Genomic DNA, 26,426 nt, shown 5'->3' with positions numbered 1-26,426 from the left:
TCCAATGGCTGTCCAATGAGTTCTAAGATTGGCTTTCAACAGGCTCGTATGAGGGGACAGCTACCTGTGGGCAAACCCCACCAACCTCTCTTGAACTGCCAGTTTGCTTCCTCCCAGGGGTAAGGGAGTTTATAGCAGGGACCTTGGTCTAGAGTGTTGATGGGACATAGCCACCTGCTCCACTGCGCTAGCACTAAAACTGTTCACACTGTCCATAAGGACTTTCACCGAAGTTCCAATTTGGGCAACGGTGTCCGTCAACTGACCGAACTTTTGGTCTCCTTACTTCAATTAGCAATGGCACTGGGTTCCGGAGAAAGGGAGCCAGGAATTGGAGGTGAAGGGAAAGTCAGAGGACTTGTAATAGGAGAAAAAGCAGTGAAATGTGTAGAAGGTATAGGCACATTATCATCTTCATGTGAACTTACTTGACTAGAGGCCCTAGACTGCTTTAGCACCGCTTTCTTATTCCTGTCATGTTTGAGTTTATTTAAATGATCTCTAACACCTGCCATTTTGCCTTGTCCTAGTCTTTACACTCATCACAACACAAAAAAGGGTTAAACCCAAAAACTACAACCATCAGTTGAACTAAAGAATTCGAAGAGCTGCTCAACAAACATATAAAGTTGCTGGCTGGCAGAAACAAATTGAGCTTTTCAGTGTTGTACCTATCCATTCCAAAACAAAAGTGCTACCACAAATTTAGAAATATGATATTGTTATGATACAATAAAGTTTCATACATACTTACCTGGCAGATATATACATAGCTATCGACTCCGTCGTCCCCGACAGAAATTCGAATTTCGCGGCACACGCTACAGATAGGTCAGGTGATCTACCGGCCTGCCGCTGGGTGGCAGGACTAGGAACCATTCCCGTTTTCTAATCAGATTCTCTCTTCCACCTGTCTCCTGCGGGGAGGCTGGGTGGGTCTTCAATCGTATATATCTGCCAGGTAAGTATGTATGAAACTTTATTGTATCATAACAATATCATTTTCATACATTCAACTTACCTGTCAGATATATACATAGCTGACTGACACCCTTTGGTGGAGGGCAAGAGACAGCTAACTCCTGACTAGACAGGTAAACAACATGTGTTGTAGGTATTTATAGACCTTGGTTCCTCTGTGTTTCTAGACGAAGGGTCGACTTCCTAGCTATTGCATAGGAGTCTGCTTCGTCTCAAGAGCCTTAGCAAGATAGTGATCTGTGGCCAAGAGTTCTTGTGGGTCTACCGATCGGGTCTTATCCACTTACTCGGTCGAGCCTAATTGGCATTTGTCAATGGGTGCTAATCCGCTTATATGACAACATGCCTATGCCTATTGGCATAACTAAGGAGCGCAACACCGATCCCGATCACCTGTTCCTAACATGAGGGTTCGCGCTAAAATTGAAAAAGAGTTATCCCCAAACTCCTTTCAAACCTCAAAAAATAAATCACTAAGTTAAAATAAATTCAACTCACTATTAAAGGATCAGTATCGGCTCCTTATCCCAGCAACGTATCTGCTGATACGTATAAACCAAGAGAGAAGGATCTCTCGTAGGTTAACTTGAAGTCCTTCGTGTAATGAGCAGTCAACACATAGTTGCATCTCTCATATGTTAAAGCTAATATGTCTTCCTGACATATTGTTACGAAAAGAACAAGAATTTGCAAAAGCTCGCACTTCATGAGCTTTTAAATTCTCAGCTGTTTGAAGGTATCATCAAGTCACTTATGAAGTGCTTTAGAGATCACCATTGTTTCAAAGAAGACTAGGACTTTCTTTGAACTGGATCTCATCTGGATGAAGCCTAGCGTCTGGCTTGCGCCTGGCTGGCGCCTCGCGCCTGCTGGCGCGAGGAGTATCCTGTTTGGAATACTCCTGGCGCCTGACAGTCGTAACACTCCTCGAATACTCCTGCCGTCTGGAAGGCGCATCTCGCTCCAAAATACTCCTGGCGCCTGTTAGGAGTATTAAGCTCAGAATACTCCTGGCGCTTGGTAGGCACATCGCGCTTCGAATACTCCTGGCGCCTGGTAGGAGTAAAAAGTCTAGAATACTCCTGGCGCCTGGGAGGAGTATCGAGGTCAGAGTACTCAAGGCGCCTGGCAGGAGTATCTCTTCCCAAATACTCCTGACCTATGGAAGGCGCATCTAGTTCCGAATACTCCTGTGGCTTGGTAGGAGTATCGCTCATGGACTGCGCCTTCCGAATGGCAAGTATATTGCGCTTAGCGGGCGCTATACTCCTATCAGGAGTTCTCTCTTCTCCAGTTGGCTCTTGTTGCTTGGATGAAGATCTGGGCCTAGAACGATCTACAGTAAAGTCAGGCTCTTTGCGCCTGGCTCCTAGTTGGCGCCAGACGCTTGGCAGGAGTTACTTCCTTTCCCACGTCTCGCCTGCCTAACGCATCGCTCCCCCCAGAGATGGCCGCTTGTGCGACAACTCCCCTGTAGGGTTCGTCGCGCCCGACAGAAGATCGGTATTTGGATCTCTTAATCGGAAGCCTGTCATCCTTTTTACGAGTAGGCTCTTTAGAAAGTACTCCTACCAAAGACGCTAATTGCTCCTGCACATTCATCAAAATTTAGTCAGCTACATCCAGTAGACGATAGGAAATCTAAAAGTCCGAGAGACAAGTCTTCCTCCGAGGAGGATCCTTATTGAATACTTCCGTTGCTAACGAGTTCTCCTCCTAAATGTTGATGAGTTTTCTCGTTGCAGAAGCTTCCCTATCCTTGCCCGAAGGAAGGGAAGGAGCCTGGAAGCTTAAAGAGATTCTGAGCTGAAATTGGTAGGACTCCTGATTTCTAGCTCTTGAATGTATCTCTCTGACCCTTTTGGGAAGTAGTTTGAGCCCTCATCGCGTTCCAAAGACTCTGTCAGTAAACGTTTAAACCTTGTCTTCTTCTGTAGATGACAATGTCAATACATTACCCGGACAACGAAACCTCTATCTGAAAGCGTTGATCCAGGAATAAAAGGCTTTAGTTCTTTTGCCAAACATACTATGCTGGCCAGAACCCATTGCCGAGTCTTCATAGAATTTGATTCCAGATTCTAAAGCCCAAAATTTCACTTGTCCTTTTGATCGTTTAGGACCAAGAGAAACATTTGATTAGGAGCAGTTCCATCTTGTCGGAACACGGAATCTGAGGCCCAAATTAGGATCCCATTCTAAGTATAAGATCTCTTACTCTTATCGTATAGAGGTATTGTATAAGATCCCGAAGATCTTAATTCTCTACTATCTCTAATATTCTTTGTCGAGACAGAGTATATCTTTTTACTGTGTTCATTGATAGCATAAAATACCAAGGTGATTCTTCCCTCTGAAAGGGAAGAAAACCATTATGTGGTTCACAGAGGTATCGGAAGAGGACAGTTTCCCCTTTCCATCTAGCACGATCTGCAGCAATTCTATGTCTTTAACATATTTAAAGGAATTATCAAGCTTCCCTTGAAAAATCCTCTCATTCATATTTACTTCTGGTCAGTCTGCACGCAGACAGACTCAGAGTGGATAGGTTTTTCAGGTCCAATATTTATAATAGATTCCGATAAAATCTCTACTCTCTTAGAAAAACCTTCCGACACATGCTGAAAGAAGAACGTGACCTCTGTGAATCCAACCTTTTTATTGCCAAAATGATGCATTCATCTTCTTCCTTTGACGCCCATTTATTTTAATATCTGTTAAGAATATATATAACTAGGGGAATAAAGACTAAAGTTTATTCCCCTATTTAAATTAAAGATGGCGTATCTTGCTACCTCTCTTGTTTCGAGGAAAAGGAAGCAATCTATAAGAAGCTCGTTCATCTTCTGCCTTGCGAAGAGATCTGTGAATACTTTCCGCAGGGTCTGACAACTCTTTCCAATAAATGTTAAACATACGTTAACAGTTATTATCGTCGATCAAAAAGGTTCTCACGGACGTGCAAAATCCCGCATCGAACCTGGTAAGGATCGTTACGTTCCGTGTCTGTTTCCAAATAGGTTAAATCGTGCTCTGCCGAATTAAAATCATTTATAATACCGTCACATTGTGGTAAACAGCATTCATCTAGGAAACTCTTGTAAGGATAGTAGGAACGCTGTAATTAACCACGGTGTGTGCATAAGGCTTAACCGTACCGTTATCTTAAGGTGAATTTTCTACTACATTCTTTCCTCGCCGAGGCAGAGAGAGATCCTTAGCAAAACGAATACGATGTTATTCATGTTTGCCTAAAAAATCCCCTCAATTCGTGGTTAAGTCCCTGATTGTAGGGGGAATATACGGTGAAGCATTCGATCCCTAAAGAGATGTAACCAACCGTTCACGACCGAGAACCGGATGGTACTGGATTGGCTCACAATTACAGCCGTCTCGTTCACTGCCTGGCTGCATTCATTCTGAGTTGCCAGTTACTCCCTTCAATGAATGGATATAATAAAATTATTCTCGAGCCTAAGAAAGCTCTCAATAATGCAAATTTAAGCCAAACAACCTTTGTTAAATACCGAAGCTGAGTAGGTATTGTCGTAACAAACCTTTTAAGCGAAGTCCTTACTAGGAAAATCCTGTAAGGATATAGATAATTCCGTAGCGAACCAGAAAGGCAACTATGGTATGCGTATATGACTTGTCATTCAGTAGTCGTATACAGCAAGCCTTCTACGACACTCTTTCCTTTCCGACATGCAGAGAAAGAATGGAAATCTTACTCTCTTCGTTCATTTCGTCAATAATCCCGAATGAGTATTAGTCGAAAGAGATCGCAAATGACAACCGAGGATCGAAGAGAATCTCTCCAGCTTTTATTATCTTGGAGATAAGTCCGTATTTTACGCCTTTCTTATCTGGAAGAGCCTCTAATCAATGAATGAGAGCTCGTACGAATCTTGTTCAACTTCCAAACGATTGCCCCTGTAAATGGTTGGTTGCATTATTTTTTAGAAGGAGGATGATTTTAATATCCTCCTACTAATACTGAACTAATTCTCACAATTCTGCTCTATCTTCCATTCCTCAAGTTGGGAGAAGATTGAGCAACCGGAGGAGAGCACTTCCTTTCGAAAGGTGAAGGGCTTTTAGCAGTACCGACTCTAACCTGACAAGGGCTACGGCAGCCTGTGCTACATCTTGAGTCCCTGCCTGGAAAAAGCCGAACTTGCTCTTGCCTTTATTGCATTAAGACGATCCTGACAAGGGCGACGGCCGCCTGTGCGACAACTCCCGTCCCTATCAGGAGAAGCCTCGAATGTCTTTCACCTTTCGCCTGGAGGACTCTTGGCGGTTGTCAGGCTCTTCTTGTAGGAGAAAGTGCCTGGCGCTAAGCAGGAGTATCTTGCCTAGAATACTCCTGGCGCCTGGGAGGAGTATCGCGATCGGAATACTCCTCGTCCTCGGAATACTCCTGGCGCCTGGCAGGAGTATCGTGCTCGGAATACTCCTGGCGCCTGGCAGGAGTATCGTGCTCGGAATACTCCTGGCGCCTGGCAGAAGTATCGCTTTCCTAGGAGGAGTATCGTGATCGGAATACTCCTGGCGCCTGGTAGGAGTATCACGTTCCGAATACTCCTGGCGCCTGGGAGGAGTATCGTGCTCGTCGGAATACTCCTGGTGCCTGGCAGGAGTATCGCGTTCCGAATACTCCTGGCGCCTGGGAGGAGTATCGTGATCGGAACACTCCTGGCACCTGGCAGGAGTATCGCGTTCCGATCACGATACTCCTGGCGCCTAGGAGGAGTATCGTGATCAGAATACTCCTGGATCCTAGCAGACGTATCGCGCTTGGAAAGTTTTCTTGTTGGAAAGTTCCGAGCATCTGAAAGGCGATCCTCGCCTGGAAAGTTCTGTACGTCTGGAAGGTTATTTGAATCTGGAATCTTCCGCCTTCTGGATGGTTTCGCTTGTGCGGAAGGTTCTGTGTGCGGAAGGTTCCGATCTCTTGTACATTTGTTCTTGCTTAGAATTCGACAATACTTCCATTTTCGACATAGCCCTCCCTTTCTTCTGAATGAGAAGGACTTCCATTTCCGATGAAGATCCTGGTTCATAGTGCTTCAGGCGCTTTGCGCCTATATTCAGGCCCTTCAGGTGCTTTGCGCCTCGTTTCAGGCGCTTTGCGCCTTGTTTCAGACGCTTTAGGCGCATTGAGCCTCGTTACCGGAGCTTCATGCCCAAGGAGCTAGAAGCTTAAAAGTTATATATATATGTGTAATCACTAAAAGAGATCCATATAATTCATTCGATCAACAAATATTCTTTAATATCTAATTCGTTCTTCTCAGAATAGATATATTTTCATATACATGTACCAATGAGGAATTTATTGAAATAACTATTTCAAACCCCCATGGGATAGAGCCCCCCCCCGTCCAACTGTACGGGGGGACGAACCCGGATAGGGCAATGCCTCTACCGCAACTGTTATCGAATGATGTCTTCCTTTCTCCGTCTCTTCTGAGGTTCCGATAAACAGACGAGATTATCTTGCATCTTCATTTAATCTACGCCGTTGAATGTTTCTTCTCCTTATTCGTCAAGACGATAATAATAAGGGGAACACATTGAATTAGGATGCCTTTCCAATGGCTATCCCTGGCAGTCTGGGACGTCCTACAGAACCTGCCGAGGGGACGCCTGATCGGTGGGGATTCTCTGTAACCTCCGTAAGGCTTTCGACATTCCTTCTCCTCTGGGCCTGTGAGCTTGGAAGAGGTCTAGGCCTGGGAGCGAGACAAGAGCCGATCAGACGCACCCTCTATTGCAATGGGGAACACTATAATCACTTCTTACCTTATAATAGCTCGTATCTTGAGCTACATTCCTTTATCTTCAAATTGCAAATGAATTTGTAGTTTCTGTGAAGTAAGAAGGTGATGAGGAAACTACACTACTAGTACTGTTAATATTCTAACTGCTCGTCAGAACGAGAGACTATTCAAAGCTTCTAAAAAAAACATATCTAGTTCTATGTTTTTCTGACTTCCTCAAATAGGAAAAGTTACCTTATTTTCCTCAATCAAATTCTAACATTTATTACACTTTATCAATGAATAAATATTTATATTTCCCTTTCTTGCAAACTATGTAATTGTCTACCGAAAACTTCGGTAGTTACACATCCTCTATTCTTCGAAAACTTCGAAGTTAATTCATTAAAAGTTATTAAAAGCGTATGCCGAACCACCGATCCAGTACTTCCCTGTAAAAGTTGGCCCAGAAGATCGATGGCGATGAAACACGAAAATCAAATCAGGAGGGAAAGTAAACATATGTTTACATTCCCAGCGACAGAGAGAATCTGATTAGAAAACGGGAATGGTTCCTAGTCCTGCCACCCAGCGGCAGGCCGGTAGATCACCTGACCTACCTGTAGCGTGTGCCGCGAAATTCGAATTTCTGTCGGGGACGACGGAGTCGATAGCTATGTATATATCTGACAGGTAAGTTGAATGTATGAAAATCTAAAATTTTGAGCTGCCACAGAGTTGAAACTCATAGCTATGTAATTATGTGGTAAGTTACTTTTATAAAATTCAGTTTATAAAGGGGAGGACCAAATTGTCCAATGTCAACGGGCGGGAACTCATATTGTTCTATCTTGATTAAATGGTTATGAGAACAAAGCCTACATTACTTGCATGGCTATTCTTTTCCCAGTGTAGCCAATTTTGATAAATTACTTAGAGAAAAATGCTTTACCCCATGGCACAGTAAGGTTAAATAGGGAAAGTATATGGGTGCCACTGACAAGGTTGATCATTTATATTCAACTTAACCTTTCAATAAAAAAATCAGAAACAATATAAACCTATTCGGCATTATATACGTAATTGAAACAGCATTAACTGATGGAATATAAGTTCTAAAATTCAGAATTCTGGTAATGTCAGATAAAAGGTCAGAGTAATTTATTGTTAGAAGGATATGAAAGGAATAAGTATGAAAAACACAGAAGAATTTCAAACCTTATGAATGCACATATGGACAAAAATCAAAAACCTCAAAATGTATCATAGTGTATCCTGCAAAAAAAAAAAAAAAAAAAAAAAAAAAAGCCCAAAATAGAGGTCAAGGAGCTGTAAAAGAAGGCACATAACATACTTTAGCAACCAATCCTTAGAGAGGCCACACCTTTTTGTATCAATCCTTGTTGTGAGTTATATCACACCTACAAGAAGCACTCCCATAGGGACAATGTCACAACTGAATATACCATACAATTACTGTTAATGCCACTCGCAAAAGACCCTAAAATCAAATGGATTTTAAACTGCTTCCATTTTTCAATCATTATCTCTTTTTTAGATGGGCTCCTTTCAAGCTAAAATAATGTTTAATCCATAGTTCTGAAAGATGCTATACAAAATTTTCTAATTAAAATGAAAATACTTCCACTTTCTAAGTCTGAAATGTGCATTTTGCTGAGAATGAGCCAAAAAATTTCTACAGAAAAAAGGTTAATAAAACAAGCTTGTGCACTGCAGACACTTACCCTTGGACAAGCCCATTTTCCTTATAGCTAACTTGGATGAATTTTCCAAATCTACTGGAATTATTGTTGTGGGCTGTTTTGGCATTTCCAAAGGCCTGAAAAAATAAAAAATGATTAACAAAACTATATACATAAACCAAATTTTCACCCACACAACTTACCATTCTTAGTATCTGACAATGAAAGCTAATGTATTTTCAAAATGTGTACGTAAACGTCAGAATAAAGGGCAAATTATAATACCTGATTTATCACAAAATCATAAATGGCCTTAATTTGTGCAACAATGCACCCAGATGAAAAGTGCCATTCAACACCACCAGACCACAAGGTAGGCATCTCTCATCTTTTTTAATCATACTATGTATAGTGTGTATATGCTACCAGTTTTCCTGTTCATAGATTACTAATACCATTGTTCCATTTCTGTCATTCTCTCCCAATCAGCTTGATACCCAGAGCATAGTGAGTTACTTCTTACCTTTTGGCAAGTTATAAACATGTTCAAGGCCTTCACAACAATCTTCAATTTTATCCTGTGATTTTCAGCAAATTTCATCAATGTTTCACTCAAATGCAATAAATTTTAATAATTTCAATACTCAAATAATATTTAAGTTTACGTAATTCTAGTTTGGAGTTTTCTCTTTGATGAATTTTTTGGGCTGTTTGGAATAACTTTCAATCTCTACCATGTTCTAATTGTAGTTTTGGTTTGCTCTGTTGCAATTGCATAACTTTTTCCCCCTGCCAGAGTAATAGTTACCTTTAGTTCTCAGTTTTGTCACAGCTCATTACGTGACTCTACTGTCCTGATGTCTTACAAAGTTTACTGCATCTTAAGAGTCGTGAATTGTTTTGTAACTTTGTGTTCATTTTGTCTCTACATACTGGTACGGATAAGGGCAGTAGGTTCAAAAGTACTTTTATCTAAGTAATCCTTGAATGAGGATCTCATGTACAGTGCCTTTTATGAAGGGGCTAACAGCATCTGATCATTCTCCTATCCTGACTTCTCAAATTTGTTCCCATTCTTATTTTTCCAGTTCTCCTCAGTCCCCACCAAGAAAGTCAAGTTTACTTTTGTCAATTTTTCTTAAGTTGTATTTTGACTGAGATACTTCACTATCACAATTGATCCCTGGTCGTCTTTTACTGCAAAGAGCACCCAGATTTGCTGAACAGCCACATCAATATGCAGTAAATGTGCATTGCTGTCGAACTTCTCAGTTCCAGAGGTCCATTAGTATTTCTCAAACAGTCTCCCTGAGGATGTTGTGTAATTTGGACCTCAAAGTTCCAGCAAAGATGTAATGCATTACTACCCAAAAGCAATTCTTATATTTTAAAATTTACTTATGTTTTATTTATTAATTTGTTAGTTTTTCTTTTCTAATAACTGATCTCTCTCTCTGTATTTCCTATTAGCTTTTGTAACTTCTTTCAAATGAACACCATATTCTTTGGAAGCCTGAGTTTCAAGTCAATGGTCCATGTGGGCTTGTTCCATAGGAATAGGGTTTATCTTCTTAATAATAATACACTAATAATCATATCTATTACACTAGCTGTCCCATTACCTGCTCAATCTTTAAACTTATGGTTACAGTCACATTATGAATTTAGTACTGTAATAGTTTGTATTGAGCAATTAGTGAAAATATTCAAATCGATGTACATCCAGAATAGCATAAGCACTTTATAGTAACTACTTATTATGAGAACTTTTGTTAAAACCTGGCATTAAAAGGTAAATCCAAATAAAATTGCATTTTTATAATAAAAATGTTATTGTCATGATACAATAAAGTTTTATGCATACTTACCTGGCAGATATATACTTAGCTATAGACTCCGTCGTCCCCGATAGAAATTCGAATTTCGCGGCACACTCTACAGGTAGGTCAGGTGATCTACCGCCCCGCCGCTGGTGGCGGGAATAGGAATCATTCCCGTTTTCTAAGACAGATTTTCTCTTCCACCTGTCTCCTGAGGGGAGGTCGGGTGGGCCATACACTGTATATATCTGCCAGGTAAGTATGCATAAAACTTTATTGTATCATGACAATAACATTTTTATGCATTCAACTTACCAGTCAGATATATACTTAGCTGATTGGCACCTTTGGCGGAGGGTAAGAGACAGCTAATCTACTGAAATAGACAGGAAACAACATATGTTGTAGGTAATAAAATTAAAAACCTTGATTCCTACCTGTGTTAGCGAAAGACTTCATGGCTACTGCCTAGGAGCCCGTATCGCTTCAAGAGCCTCAGCGAGGTAGTGACCTCATGCTAAGAGTTCTTGATGGTCTGTTACCGGGGTCTTACCCACTTACGCTTCAGAACCTTAGGATCTTTGTCAATGGGGTCCTATCCCCTTACATGACAAAACACCTTGCCTATTGGCATGATCATAGAGCACGACACTAATCCCGATCACCTGATCCTTATTGGGGTTAGTACTACGATTGAAAGGAGTCATCCCCGAACATCCTTTCAAGCAACCCACAACTCAACAACAATATTAAAACTAATTATTAAAAATATTAAAAACAAATTTAAGGATCAGCGTCTGCTCCATTTCCCAGCATAGTATCCGCTGATACATAAGGTCCAAGAGCGAACATTTATCGTATGTTATTCTAACATCCTTTAAATAGTGGGATGCAAATACTGAATTGCACCTCCAATAAGTTGCTGCTAAAATGTTTCTCATGGACATATTCTTCGTAAAAGAAAGGGAAGTTGCCACAGCCCGGACTTCGTGAGCTTTCACTCTCAGCAGCTTTAAAGAGTTCTCTTGGCAATTCCTATGAGCTTCGGTAATTACATTTCTGACAAAGAATGCCAGTGCGTTCTTTGACATCGGTCTATTGGGGTTTCTTACCGAACACCAAAGACCTTGTCGACATCCCTGAAGCTGTGTCTTCTTTTCTAAATAAAATTTTAAGGTCCTGACTGGGCAAAGGGACCGATCCAACTCTCTTCCTACCAGAGAAGAGAGTCCCTTGACTTCGAAACTTCTAGGCCAAGGTTTAGAAGGGTTCTCATTCTTCGCTAGGAAAAGATCCTGGAAAGAAATGACAGCCGAGTCTTTTCTAAATCCCACCCGAGAGTCCAAAGCATGCAATTCACTGATCCTCTTAGCAGTTGCTAGAGCCAACAGGAATATGCATTTGCTAGTAAGATCTCTGAATGAGATTTTATCTATAGGTTCGAACCTGTCCGACATCAAGAACTTTAGGACAACGTCCAGGTTCCAACTCGGGGGAATCGATGATCTCAATTTCTTAGTCTCGAAAGACCTGATGAGATCATGAAGATCCTTATTATTCTCGAGATTCAGCCCTCTGTTTCTAAAAACAGCTGAGAGCATGCTCCTATATCCCTTAATAGTTGATACGGCCAATTTGGATTCTTCTCTTAAGAAGAGGAGAAAATCCGCGATTTCGGTTACAGAGGTATTGGAAGAGGACAGCTTCTTCGACCTACACCATCTACGGAAAACTTCCCACTTCGATTGGTAGACCCGCAGGGTAGAGGCTCTGCGGGCTCTAGCAATTATAGTTGCCACTTTCTTTGAAAAGCCTCTCGCTCTGACCAGTCTTTCGATAGTCGAAAGGCAGTCAGGGAGAGACTTTGGGTGTTTTTGTGGAACCTCTCGAAGTGGGGTTGTCTGAGCAGATCTGTCCTGCGTCCTGGTAGAGATCTGGGGAAGTCCCACCGTCCATTCCAGTACCTCTGTGAACCAGATTCGGGAAGGCCAAAAGGGAGCAATTAGAGTCATTCTCATTCCTTCCGATGCCACAAATTTTCTTACTACTTCCCCCAGCAATTTGAATGGGGAAAGGCGTATGCATCTATGCCTGACCAATCCATGAGGAAGGCATCGATCGCTGTGGCTCTGGGATCTTCTTCTAGCGAGCAGAAGTTGTCTATTTTCCTGGAGAGGAACGTGGCAAACAGGTCGATCTGGGGTCTCCCCCAGAGTGACCATATTTGTCTGCAGACTTCTGAGTGGAGCATCCACTCTGTCGGGAGAACCTGGTTCTTTCTGCTCAATCTGTCTGCCCTTAGGTTTTTTACTCCTTGGACAAACCTTGTACGCAGAATAATGCCCCGTTCCTCTGTCCAGGTTAATAGAGCTCTCGCTATTTCGTTCAGAGAGAAAGAGTGAGTGCCCCCTTGATTCCGGATGTAAGCCAGAGCTGTGGTGTTGTCGGAATTGACTTGAACTACCGCCTCTCTGACTTCCGCTTCGAAGTATTCCAGGGCTAGATGAATTGCCAGGAGTTCCTTCGCATTGATGTGCAGAGTAGTTTGTTGTCTGGTCCAAACACCTGCTACTTCCTTTGGACCCAGTGTTGCTCCCCAACCTGTTTCCGAGGCATCGGAAAACAACACTCGGTGAGGGTTCCGAATCAAGAGGGACACCCCTTCGTTCCTTGTTAATGGGGTTAACCACCACTTTAGGTCTGATTTTATCCCCTGTTGGATGGGAAAAATGTCTGACAAGTCTCCTGTCTTTTGACTCCACATCCTCTTTAGATAAAATTGCAGAGGTCTGAGATTTAATCTTCCCAGAGAAATGAACTGCTCTAACGAGGAAAGGGTGCCCAGCAGACTGAGCCATTCCCTCGCCGAGGTCCGTTCTTTCCCTAAGAAGTTCGAGATCTTTTCTAAGCCTCGAGTAATTCTGTCTTGAGATGGAAACGCCCGAAAACCCCGAGAATCCATCTGTATCCCCAGATAGACTATGTTCTGTCTGGGGATCAATTGTGATTTCTCGAGGTTCACGAGCAGTCCCAGAGATTTTGTCAAGTTCAAAGTCTTCTCCAAGTCCTTCAAGCACTGAATTTCCGATTTTGCTCTTATTAGCCAATCGTCCAGATAAAGGGATATATTTATCCCCTCTAGATGTAGCCATCTCGCAACGTTCATCATTAGCCTCGTGAACACTTGAAAGGCCGAAGCATAGGGCTCTGAATTGGTATACTTTCCCCTGCATCATGAATCGGAGATATTTCTTCGATGATGGATGCAGGGGGACATGAAAGTATGCATCTTGTAGATCTAAGGAGACCATCCAATCTCCTGGACGAAGAGCCGCAAGAACCGATTTTGATGTTTCCATAGAGAACTTTGTGTTCTCCACAAATCGGTTCAATGCGCTCACATCCAGGACCGGTCTCCACCCTCCCGAGGATTTCGGAACCAGAAAAAGACGGTTGTAGAATCCTCGGAATGCGGATCCCGAACCACTTCGATGGCCTCCTTTTGCAACATCTGTTCTACCAGTTGCAATAATGCTTCTTTCTTGGCAGGGTCCCTGTATTGGGCTGACAGTTCCCTCGGGTTGTTCGTAGTCAAGGGAGGTCTGTCTCGAAATGGGATCATATATCCCTTTGTTACCACGGAAAGGGACCAAATTTCTGCCTGTCTCCGAGCCCATTCTTCGGAAAATTTCCGAAGTCTGGCTCCTACCGGTGCTTGAAGGACTGTTGTCTCATTTAGCTCTCTTGATAGGTCTGAAGGAAGGCCTACCTCTCTTCTGCACTCCTCTCTTCTTAAAAGAGGGTCTGGCCGAGGTACTTCCTCGAAAGGGCTGTTGAGGAGCCCGAGTCTCTCTCTTAATAGGACCCGAAGTCCTCGATTTCTTTGCAGATTGGGCCAACAGATCTTGTGTGGCCTTTTCTGTCAAAGAATGAGAAATATCTTTTACAAGATTTGAAGGAAACAATTGGTCCGACAGAGGAGCATACAGAAGAGATGACCTCTGAGTAGGAGTAACTGCTTTCGTCAGAAAAGAGCTAAATAAGACTCTCTTCTTCAGAATACCAGTACCAAACAGAGAGGCCACCTCTCCTGATCCATCCTGAACCGCCTTGTCCATACAGGAAAGAACACTATGAAGGACTTCTGGACTAAGAGATTCCTCCTCTTGTGTCTTTTTTGGCCAACACCCCAAGGGACCAGTCTAAGAAGTTAAAAACTTCTAAGACATTAAACAATCCCTTGAGGAGATGGTCCATCTCAGAAGTCCCCCATGTGATCTTTGCTGATGACAAGGCTTGTCTCCTAGACGAATCTACCAGATTCGAAAAATCTGCTTCGGCAGTGGACGGGAGAGCTAGACCCCGTGGTTTGCCCGTCTCGTACCAAATTCCCTTCTTCCCTGATAGTCTGGAAGGAGGGCAGGTAAAGACTGTCTTCCCCGCCTTCTCCTTGGATTCCAACCAATTTCCTACGAATCGGAGAGCCTTGTTCATGGAAATGGTTGGCTTCATTTTAATAAAAGATGATAGTTTCGGGACCTTCGTGCTTGTAAACAAGGACCTTGGAGAAGGAGGAGCAGTAGGCTTAAAGAGTCCCCAAACTCTTGAAGTAAGAGGGCTGCCAGCGTCTTGTAATCTGCCACAAACCCGGAACCGAGTGATTTTCAGAGTCCGAAATCTCTTCCAAATCCAATTCCGAAGAGGATTGTTTATTTCCAGTAGGAGACTGGCCTCTTGCAACATCCACCCCACTCTCGCAAGAACGACGACCGCTTGTGCGATAACTTGCGTCCCTACGAGAGATAGGTTGATCCTGCAAAACGACCTTATCCTTCTCCTGGCAAGAGCGATGGCCGCTTGTGCGACACCTTTCTCCTCTGTCAGACGAAGGATGTCCTCTCCTATCGCTTTCTCCGGAACGACCTATGTCCTGACAAGGAATACGGCCGCTTGTGCGACAACTAGAGTCCTTGTCAGGTAAAGGTTTATCCTTCCGAAAGCCAAACAAATCTTCCTGGCTTAATTGTCTTTTGGAAGAAGTCCGTCTCTTATTTGTCACTTGTGGCTCATTGCGCCGGGTTGACGCTCGTGATTCCTTGCGCCAAGCTGGCGCTTCTAGCGCATTTCGGCAGAGTGGCGCTTCTGGCGCATCTGGCGCCTTTCGGCAGGGTGGCGCTTCTTGGCCGCCATTCTGGCGCCCTTTCGGCAGGGTGGCGCTTCTGGCGCATCTGGAGCCTCTGGCGCATTTCGCCAGTCTGGCGCTTCTGGCGCATTTCGCCAGGCTGGCTCTTCTGGCGCATATGGCGCATCTGGCGCTTCTGGCGCATTTCGCCAGGCTGGCTCTTCTGGCGCATATGGCGCATCTGGCGCTTCTGGCTCTTCTGACTCGTATGGAGTCTCAAACTCATCTGGCGCATCTGGCGCATTGCGCCAGGTTGGCGTTTTTGGCGCATTCTTCATACTCCTCCGAGTATAAGCCGAAACTTCTGTTTCTTCTTTCTTTCCCTTCGTCTTCTTTATAGGAAGGAAAGAGTCCTTTCTCCTGGGAGTTTCCTTAGTAAAAACTCCTACTAAGGCCGAAAGTTGCTCCTGCACATTTAGGATAATCTTTGCAGCCGCACTCTCTTTTTCCTTCCCTGATTCAGGTGAGGGATGTCTAGAAACGGAAGGAAACTCCGATTTCCGTTTAGGAACCAATCTTCTTTTCTTCTTTTCACAAGGTGATAGATCGGAGAAAAGCTCAGGGCTTGAATCCAAAGTTGGAGCCTTCCAACTTCTCTTTAAGGGGCGTGACAGTTCATCAGAACTCCATCCCCTTACATTCGGTGAAGAATCTGACGAAGAAAAACACTTCTTTAGGATGCTTTTTCGATAGCGATCCTTGGCAGTTCGGGTCGTCACAGAATCTGCCGAGGGGACGCCTGATCGGTGGGGATTCTCCGTAACCTCCGTAAGGCTTTCGACATTCCTTCTCCTCTGGGCCTGTGAGCTTGGAAGAGGTCTAGGCCTGGGAGCGAGACAGAGCCGATCAGACGCACCCTCCACTGCACTAGGGACACTTAATTCACTATCACTGTGCTTACCTTTCAACGTCAGCATTTGACGTTCCATCCTTTGTAGCGCAGCTTTAAGATCTGCAATTTCCGTTGCCGGATTTGCAGTCTTAGTACTAGAGGAAGAAGATAGAGGTTTAGGGTTAGGTGTTAATTTAATAGGCTCGTTAGAGCGAGACCTACTTACGCTTCTGGAGGAAGCCTTCCTAGCCCTATCCATATCTAATTTCCTTAAATATGAATTTAAATTCTTCCATTCTTCCTCATTCATATTTACACATTCATCACAGGTGTTAGAAATTGAACATTCATTCCTTCTACACCCCTTACAAACTGTGTGAGGGTCTACCGAAGCTTTCGGTATCCTCACCATGCATCCCTCATTTACACACTGTCTTCTAACCGTAAAGCTAGAATCCGACATCATGAGAAATATCCAAAACCAAGTCCAAAAAACAGTCCACGAAAGAGTATGCCAAACCAAAGATCCAATACGTCACCAAAATAACCGGCTTAGAAGATCAATAGCGATGAAAAAATACGAAAATCAAATCAGGAGTAACAACAACAATGTTGCTGTCACGGCCGATAGAGAAAATCTGTCTTAGAAAACGGGAATGATTCCTATTCCCGCCACCAGCGGCGGGGCGGTAGATCACCTGACCTACCTGTAGAGTGTGCCGCGAAATTCGAATTTCTATCGGGGACGACGGAGTCTATAGCTAAGTATATATCTGACAGGTAAGTTGAATGCATAAAACATAGTTTTAATTATACTTACCCAGTAATTACATAGCTAGAGGTTCCACTTATACAGCAGCAAGAATTCAGAATTTTGCGGATAACTTTTCCCACTTTTGTGTAGGCGGCCCACTACCGCCGCACTACTGTTTCAATTTAATGCATATTTTGAAGTAGTATATATCCATGTCTCCAACTTCCTTCAATGTGGGAATCTGCTATGTAATTGCTGGGTAAGTTACATAATTAAAAATGACATTTTTATAATAAAAGTTTTAATTATACTGACCCAGTAATTACATGACCAGAGCCCTCCCTCCTCCCCACTGATGAATGTAAGACATGAACAAAATTGAGCTTGCTGCTCAGTCATTCTTATTCTCCCGCTAGCGGGCGGGACTTGCCGCCTACACAAAAGTGCAAAGTGTTATCAGCGAAATTTTGAATTCAAGCTGCTGTATAAGTGGAACTTATAGCTGCGTAATTAGTGCTGGGTAAGTATAATTAAATCTTTGATTTATTATTAAAAAAAAGCATAATAGTTGCCTGCATGGAACTATAAACATGGAATGTAAATGCAGCCATCCTTTGGTGTAGATAATCACTATTTTCATGCGATTCACCTGATTGCGGCCATTTACTTTGATTTACGCTATTATCACGTAGCCAGGCTCCACAGTCAGGCATTGCAGGGTAGAAGTTCATCAGAAATGCAATAAACTTCTCTTCAAGGGGCAATAATATTCAGTATTATGAGTTCAGCTTTTGTACATTTAGCATAAAATTATCTACAAATTCTATAATTTAGTGGTAAGCCAGCCTGTATCACAATGCCCACCTTGGAGTGTAATCTGTTAATTTTCCCTGACAATATATAGTTATCTACGACATTTATTGCATTATGTTAAATTATATTTAGTAGTACACATTATTCAATCTAGTAATTTCTGTTTACATGACAACACATTTTAAATTTACCTAAAATTATTAGTATTGGTGGCTCACACTTAGCCTATGAATGACGAAAATTACTAAATTTCTTTTAAGGCAATTGTTCAATGATGTCTAATGAATTGTCTACTATGTAAACATCATCAATGTAAACATTTTTGGCCTAAGTGAAGGGCATATAATACCAGACTTACCTACTTTTTTGGGGGGACAAAACTAAATCAGCAGCTCACAAGAAGCCTATGAATGACGAACAGTCAGGAATTACTTCTAAGGCAATTGTTTAATAATGTCTAGTGAATAGCCTGCACCTTACATTTTTATTATTGCAAGCTAATTATTTCCTGCGCCTTATTAACAACACTGATATATGTAAAATCTTGGCTAACTTAAGTTACACAATTTACTACTCTCCAGGAAAAAACAAAATTGGCAACTCACAAGGAGCCTACGCAAAAATGGATAAGAGTTATCTAGATTTTAGTCTAAAAGAATGATGAAACATACAAATATTACTTTGAGGCAATAAACGGTTTTCGAGTGTTATTCTTGGAAAACCCCCTTCAATAATTAAATAATAAGGCAAAACTATATACTGAGGGTTTACAAGAATGAAACCCCAGTAAACAGAAAGACAATGCAAAGTTTAGCTTAAAGGAATGACATAACATAAAATAATTACTTTTAGGCAGAACTATTATCATCGGCTTGCAAACATGAACAAAAACTAGTTGATTAATCAACAAAACAAGGAAAAACTCATACTGAGACTTCATTAAAGGTTACTAAATATGCATTCCAGTGGGAAAGCTCACCACTGAAATCCAGGTAATAACCAGAAAATAATGAACAAGCTCTAACCATCATCAGTGTTTACCATACAACGGCAGCAACAAAACTGAGCTTGCTGCTCACAGTCGTTACTATTCTACGTGAAACTTTGAATTCAAGCTGCCATATAAGTGGAACTTATGGCTATGTAATTACTGGGTAAGTTACATAGTAATTAAAAATGTAATTTGTTATGGCATTACACTACATTAAAAAGGACACTATGGCTTACCTCTAAAACAGGCCCAGAGCTTAAAATAGTTTGCTCTACTCCGCTTCCATGCGAACCCTTTTGGCTAAGCATTGTAAGATGGTGAAGTAGAAACAGTGTGGATTCAGTCTTCCCACTTCCACTTTCACCACTGATAACTATGCACTGATTACGACGCTGTTTAATCATGGTAGAATAGGCAACATCCGCAATAGCAAAAATATGGGGAGGGAGTTCACCCAGTCTGTGATTCTGGTACAGTTTAACATACTTTGGATTATAAATGGGGTAGTATTTAAATGGATTAACAGATATTAAAATGGACCCCACATAAGTATAAATATAACCACGCTGGAATCGGGCCCGTAGATTCTCTAAAAGGGTTTGCTCTGTTAAGTTGGGTAACTGGCAAAGGTCTGGATATTCCTTGTCCTTGGGTTGGTATAAGAACTTGTAAAAGTAGTCTCTGATGAGCTGGGAGTCAAGCTGATTTGGTTCTGCCCACAAGGAATCAGAGGACATCTTTTCCCGTAGGCAAAATCTGTAAGAGAAAAAATACAGTATATGTACTGTAAGGAAAACATTCACTATGCAAATTTTGATTTCACAAAAACAAATACACATTTCAGCCAAGTGTTATTCAATGAAATATAAAATAATACAGAATACATTACAAATATAATTAAAACTTATACATCTAAATAAAAAGAAAGAAAGGAGGTAAATTATGAAAAAATTTAGAGAGACAATGGAAGAATTGCAATGAGACAAGACACAATGGAGCAGGCATACTCATAGATTTGAAATGTCTGAGGACTTCATAGATTCATCACAATCAAAGAGAGAAGTCAAGCCAGATTTCTGGGACAGGTTATCAGATACAGTGGCAAAGGTGCCAAAGTCAAGAGGGGATACTCGTGGGAAGACACCTAAATGACCATATGTAAACATGCAGTTAGTTTTAAGGATGAAAAAGGAAGATAAAGGTTACGAAAAAGGAATCACTCTTTTTACCACACCCAAGGATTATAACTGAAACACCAAGTAGTTACATTATGATGAAAGATACAGATGGCATAAAAAATAACCAAATTATAAAAGGTGAGACATACAGGCAGTCCTTGTTATCGGCAGCCTCAGTTATTGGCAATCCGGTTTTATGGGGCTTATCTAGTGACCAAAATCTGCTATTTTCGGTTCTATGTGCCAATTACTGCTCATCGGCACTGATAATCAGGTATTGATGCCAATGTCCATTTATCGGCCGCAAAATGCAGTTATTGGTGCTGAAAATTGTCAGTGATTTTCACTTATCATCATGTTGGAATGGAACCTCCCCCTGATAACCGGGAGCTGCCTACTCTACAATTGGCAAACTATGTATACATCTCCCAAATCATTTCCTGCCTTTCCTGAAGACCTATGGATTCCCAAGGATCCCTTCTTCTGAGTCCCCTTACAAGAAGTCTGGCATTCTCATGCCAAGGCCCAGATTCATGTGTATGTAGTTTGTATGTGTCAAAACTTAGACAAGAGGTTGTACTTTACCAGAATTTGTAGTGTATCTATGCATATATTTTCCTTATCTATGTAAGTGGAAATGCATATTTTATGAAAGGAAGGTATTATGTTTTGTTATGTTTGTACAGTACTCGACAAGATATTAGGCTTCTTAGTGTCAAGTGGCCTAATATCTTGTTGAATTTTGAATTAAAGGAAAAGTTGTGAAGAAATTTCGTCAGTGCATCAGGCAGCCTACAGCACGTAGAGAAACGGGTGGAGCTTGGACACTGACCAGGAGAGAGTGCTCAGTCACTTGCTTGGAGGTTTAATAAGCAGCTATATATATTTTTTGGTCAGCATTCACACCGCAATTTTTGCCTGCTATATGTCACTTTATTGCCCCGTGACCTTAATATGGGCCAAGACAGTGATTTGAGTCAACATATAATAGCAGAGGTATGTTGTTGAAGCAATCTGGCATTAGAACAAAGCAGATATTGGATCAGCTAGCTGGTTGTGAGGAGGCATTCAGTTCGATGCTGGGTTGCCAGATGTAACGAAGGTAGCAACCATAATATGTATTCCATCTCAGAAAAAGTGCCTTTGTATGCCTAGAAGACTACTGATCAAAGTTTGACTGTTCCCAAGCATAAATTATAAAGTAATTGACACATAAGAAGAGTCAAACTTCAATCAACGGTCTTCTTAGGCATACCAGAGCACTTTTTCTGAGACGGAATTTCATGGTTGCCACCTTCGTTACATCTGGCAACCCAGCGTCAAACTGAATGCCTCCTCACAACCAGCTGATCTGATATCTGCTTTGTTCTAATGCCAGATTGCTTCAACAACATACCTCTGCTATTATCTGTTGACTCAAATCACCGTCTTAGCCCATATTAAGGTCACGGGGCAATAAAGTGACATAGTAGGCAAAAATTCAAGCAAGTGACTAATGCACTGACAAAATTTCTTCCCAACTTTTCCGTTCCTTCAAAAGCAACAAGATATTAGTATCTTGTCGAGTACTGTATTTAGTTAGGAGAAGCGATGTGTTTAGTTACTTCATGTATTAGTTTGTAAGTATGCGTGTATGTAATAGCTTAACTGCTGACTGTCGGTTGTTTTTTGTTGGTCCGGTAGTTAGGCGTTACCAGAGTGTAAGATTGTGCGAAAATGGCTCACGGACTCAGCCATAATTAAGACAACGAGAAGTCATTGTGATCTCTGAACCATAAACATTAAAGTATTCTCTGTTTAAAGTTTGTTTGGGGAAAGTGCCTTTAGGGGATATGCATATCTAAAATAAGGGTACTAGTTTTCTTGTGAGGTGCTTTGATTGAGAGTTACAAAGTACAGACTGTGTTGGAAGCCAGTTTCATATAATTCAGGCTAGGATAGCGATCTCGTCATTCACAACAATGAATGCATCATTCACAATCACAGTATGTTAACATTTAGGTACTTATGGTATACACAATGAAATGTCACATCTCGAATGGCAATTAAAATGAGTATAGTAATCTGGTGTTGTAGTGTAGGTCTTAGGCTACGATTTGGTTATTCACATTTTAAGTCACCTATGGCTATACGATCCCTTGTGATTTGGAATGCTCTACTTATTACTAAGCAAGTGGTAATAGTATGCAACATGGCAGATAAAATTCAATAACCAGGTTACTTCATATGTTGTACAACCGTCAGACTACAGAAGACAATTTTGTCACTTTGCCATAATAATTAAATAAATGCATTACTACTAACATTGCTTCTCCAAATAAGCTTTTGGAAATACATATGTAGTTAGTATAAATTTGGATGGCGCAGTGGAGAAAGACTCATAGTCAAGGTTCTTTATGCCCAAATGGTGAGAAAGGATTCTAAACTGTAGCGGAGAATGGAAGATGCTGAACCTCTAGAAGCCATGTTAGTCATGGAATCAATGAATGTAACCAGGTTTCTATCTCCATTAATAACATGGACTGCCATTGAACACAAAAAATTCATTAGATGCCTTGAAGACCTAAACATCAAGGCACAGAACATGTACAAAGCTCTCTAAAGCCTCCACTTCTTGACTAAATGCATTTAGTAAGAAACAAGTTAGATGAATGTGAGCAGTGTAGAAATATAAGCAAAGAATGAGAACAATAGTGACCTTGACCCAATCCTATTCATCTTATCATTTTCCTTTAAAGGAAAACTAAGGTAATGGTGCATGAGGCTTTAAAATAACGGATTAAAACCAAATTGTGGATCAGCTTGCCATACTTCTTGGAGAATAAGATGGCACAATTTCAAGTCATTGGAACTTTACCAGAAATAATGGGAAGGCACAATTTCATTTCATTGGAACCTTACCATTGAAAAATGAGATGGCAGCTTCACTTCATTGAAACCTCACCAGGGGAAAACAAGGTGGGACAATTTTGCAACTTCAGTACCTCCATGATGGATATGAAGGTGGCACAAATTTGTCACAAGAACCTAATGCAGAACAGAGTGGCACAGTTTTCATCTTCAGTGGCCCAATGATAGTGACCAGGATGGCACAATTTTGTCATTGGAGGCTCACTCATATAGAATAAGGTGGCAAAATTATACATCTTCAGTATCAAAATGACGGAGAACAAGGTGGAACAGTTTCATATCTATACGTAAAGCCTTAATGATGAAGAACAGCATGGTATAATTTTAATTTTAGCACCTCAATAGTAAAGAATGTGGTGCTGCAATTTAACATTATTGGTACCTCAATGGAGGAGACTAGAGGCACAATTTTTAAAACATCTACACCTCAAAATTTTAGAATAGGGCAGAATCAATGGTTGAAAATATTAAGAAAATGTAACATTATTGGACACATTAATGGTTGAGAATAGGGTAGCATAATTTTATGCCATTGGAATGTCAATGGCTGAGAACATGGTGGCATAATTTACTATGATCAGAACCCAGAGTTTAGTATAGTGGCATAATTTACCATGATCAGAACCCAGAAATTTGAGAGTATGGTGGCATATATTACATCATACAAATCTCTTCTTCTTCCCCACTGTTAACCGTACATTAAGGGGTCTTGCCTAATAAGCCTTTTCCCCTGCCTTCTGTCAAAAGCATCATTGTCCACCAAACCTCTTCTCTCCATATCTTCCTTCACTTTATCTCACCATCTAATTCTCTGTCTCCCTCTTGATCTTCTTCCTATAACAGGTTCCTCCGGAGCCTCTTCACTCCCTCCTTATCACCCATCTTCAACACATTCCCATACCATCTCAATTGTGACTCTCTTATCACCTCTGTAATCTTTATTACGTCATCATTTTCCAATCTCTCAAGCAGCAATATTCCCATAATCCACCTCAGCATTCTCATCTCTGTTCTCTAAAGCTTTACTTCCTCTTTTCTTCTTAGAGCCCATGTTTCTGCTCCATACATTAACACTGGTCCTATCACTGTGTTATATATCTTGACTTTCAACTTGATTGGCATTTTCTTATCACATACCACTCTAGCTACCTCTCTCCACTTCCCCCATGCAGCTTTTATCCTACTGTCAACTTCAGCCTCACATCCTCCTTCTTGGCTTGAAGTATATCCTAAGTATCTAAACTTTTCTGCCCATTTTATAATAGAGCCTCTTCTTTCTGGTACAGTAGTGCCTCAGGTTACAAAATTAATCCGTTCCAAAGCGGCCTTCGTAACCTGATTTTTTTCGTATCTAGAACTACGTTTTACAGGTAAATTGCCTAATTCATTCCAAGCCCTACAAAAACACCACAGTAAATTTTATAATAAAGCTAAATTGACCAATAAACAATTAAAAACAACAATTTAGACCATTCAATACCTAACCTAACCATGACTGTACCTGTAAATAAAGTGTATTAGTGTACAGGGTACATGAAATACTGTACGTACATGTACTACATACATATGTAATAAAATGTGGAACCTTACCTTTCGAGTGAGGCGATGTCTGAAAGTGGCAACAGAGGAGGAGGACAAATGGCAGAAAACATGTACACTTAACTTTACGAAACACATTAAAAAAATGGCAGAAAACATTAACACTAAACTCTACGAAACACATTAACAAATGGCAGAAAACATTAACACTTCTTGATTATCTCCATCTTCGTCTCCATAGAAAGCACCCTCTTCTTTCTGTGAACTTCAGCAACATTCTTGGGACCCATGGCTAATAACGTAAGTAAAAGTTAACACACAACACGATAAAGTAACTTACAGTACAACGAAAGCGAAATCACTAACACAAATTTACGTTAGCAAACAAAATCTATGTGAACGAACAAATTCCAGGTGTTTACGATAATGCTGCCGCAACGAAATGGTCAAGGAACGCCTTTACATGGATGCATGATGGAACAGATGCTGACCAATAGGAGAGCAGGATCTTTTGGCAGTGACTAGCATCAGGAACCAATGGGAGAGCGGGAGGATGGTGGCGAGTCTACCGAGTTGGCGGCATGAGTGTTTTAAAATTGTTCTCAGCGGCCTGGGCGAATCTTGGACTTTACAATAAATACACCCTTTCACAAACTGAATTATTTTTGTACACAGAAGCAAGAAAATCTTCGTCTTTGCCTTCGTAACCTGAATTTTTCATACATAGGGACTTTTGTATGTAGGGGTATGACTGTATTACTATTCTGTCTCTATCTTCTTTTATATTACATCATGCAAATCTGAAGGGTTGAAAATAAAAGCATAATTTTATATCATTGGAATCTGAATGGTTGAGAAAACAATGGCATAATTTTACATCCATTATTTAATATCACCACTCTCAAAGTTTAAGAACAGGATAACACAGTTTTATGTTATCAGACTCCCAATGGTTGCAAATGGGTAGCATAATTTTGTCCCCAGAATGACTAGGGTTGAGAATCAGATGGCATAATTTTACACAATTGGAATTGGAATAGTTGAGAACAGAATGATATAATTTTATATCATTGCAATCTCACCAGTTGAGAATAAGATGTAATATATTAGGCATATTTTTGATTTTGTGAGCTGAGAATAGGACGGTATAATTTAACATCAGAATCTAATGGTTCAGAACAGGATGGTGTATTTTTAATATCAGAATCTGAAAACTGGATGGCATCATTTTAAATCATTGGAATTCCAACAGTTGATAGTAATTGGCATCATTTTATGTCTCTAGGGTTGAAAATTGGATGAGATAATAAACTTTTGCACATTGGCTGTAACCACCTAAGGTCCATGAAACTTCTGTCCCCTAGCACCCCAGCCTAGATCCAACATGTCAGAGAAGTACTCTAGGTCTGGGATCACAGGAAGCAGAGACTTTTCTTCTGTCAACCTGTCTGCAAAATTCCACCAATGCAGGTCCTCCTTGATCTCCTGCATTGCCGGAAAGAAGAGCAAATCTTGATGAATCCCCTGATCCTAACTGACCCTTAGGAAAAACTGTAGGGCTCTCATGTGCTGCCTTCCCAACCTGACAAATTGCTCCATGGATGCCAAGGTGCCTAGCAGACTCGTCCATTGGGTGGCTGAGCAATTTTGAAGGGAAAGAAAAATGATATTGTTATGTTACAATAAAGTTTCATACATACTTACCTGGCAGATATATACAATTAAAGGCCCACCCAGCCTCCCCGCAGGAGACAGGTGGAAGAGAGAAAATATGATAGAAAACGGGAATGGTTCCTAGTCCTGCTGCCCAGGGCAGGCCGGTAGATCACCTGACCTACCTGTAGCGAGTGGCGCGAAATTTGAATTTCTGTCGGGGACGACGGAGTCTTAGCTATGTATATATCTGCCAGGTAAGTATGTATGAAACTTTATTGTAACATAACAATATCATTTTCATA

At 41.3% G+C, this 26,426-nt stretch overlaps 1 protein-coding gene across 5 annotated transcripts in view; it reads right to left on the bottom strand.

Annotated features, from left to right (window-relative positions):
• LOC135212719 (unconventional myosin-IXAa-like) overlaps window positions 1-26,426 on the bottom strand; it is a 371,838-nt gene that overhangs the window by 303,653 nt on the left and 41,759 nt on the right. For all 5 annotated transcript variants that reach the window (XM_064246413.1, XM_064246417.1, XM_064246414.1 and 2 more), the window contains exons 3-4: window positions 19,078-19,597; window positions 8,492-8,586 (exon numbers count right to left, since the gene is read on the bottom strand). In XM_064246413.1, coding sequence (XP_064102483.1) covers window positions 8,492-8,586; window positions 19,078-19,597 — 615 coding nt within the window. The remainder of the gene's footprint in view (window positions 1-8,491; window positions 8,587-19,077; window positions 19,598-26,426) is intronic.

Source organism: Macrobrachium nipponense, chromosome 41 (genome assembly GCF_015104395.2).
Source record: "Macrobrachium nipponense isolate FS-2020 chromosome 41, ASM1510439v2, whole genome shotgun sequence".
Classification (NCBI taxonomy): domain Eukaryota; kingdom Metazoa; phylum Arthropoda; class Malacostraca; order Decapoda; family Palaemonidae; genus Macrobrachium; species Macrobrachium nipponense.
The sequence above is the reverse complement of the archived record's forward strand: the minus strand, read 5'-3'. Positions and strand labels throughout refer to the sequence as shown.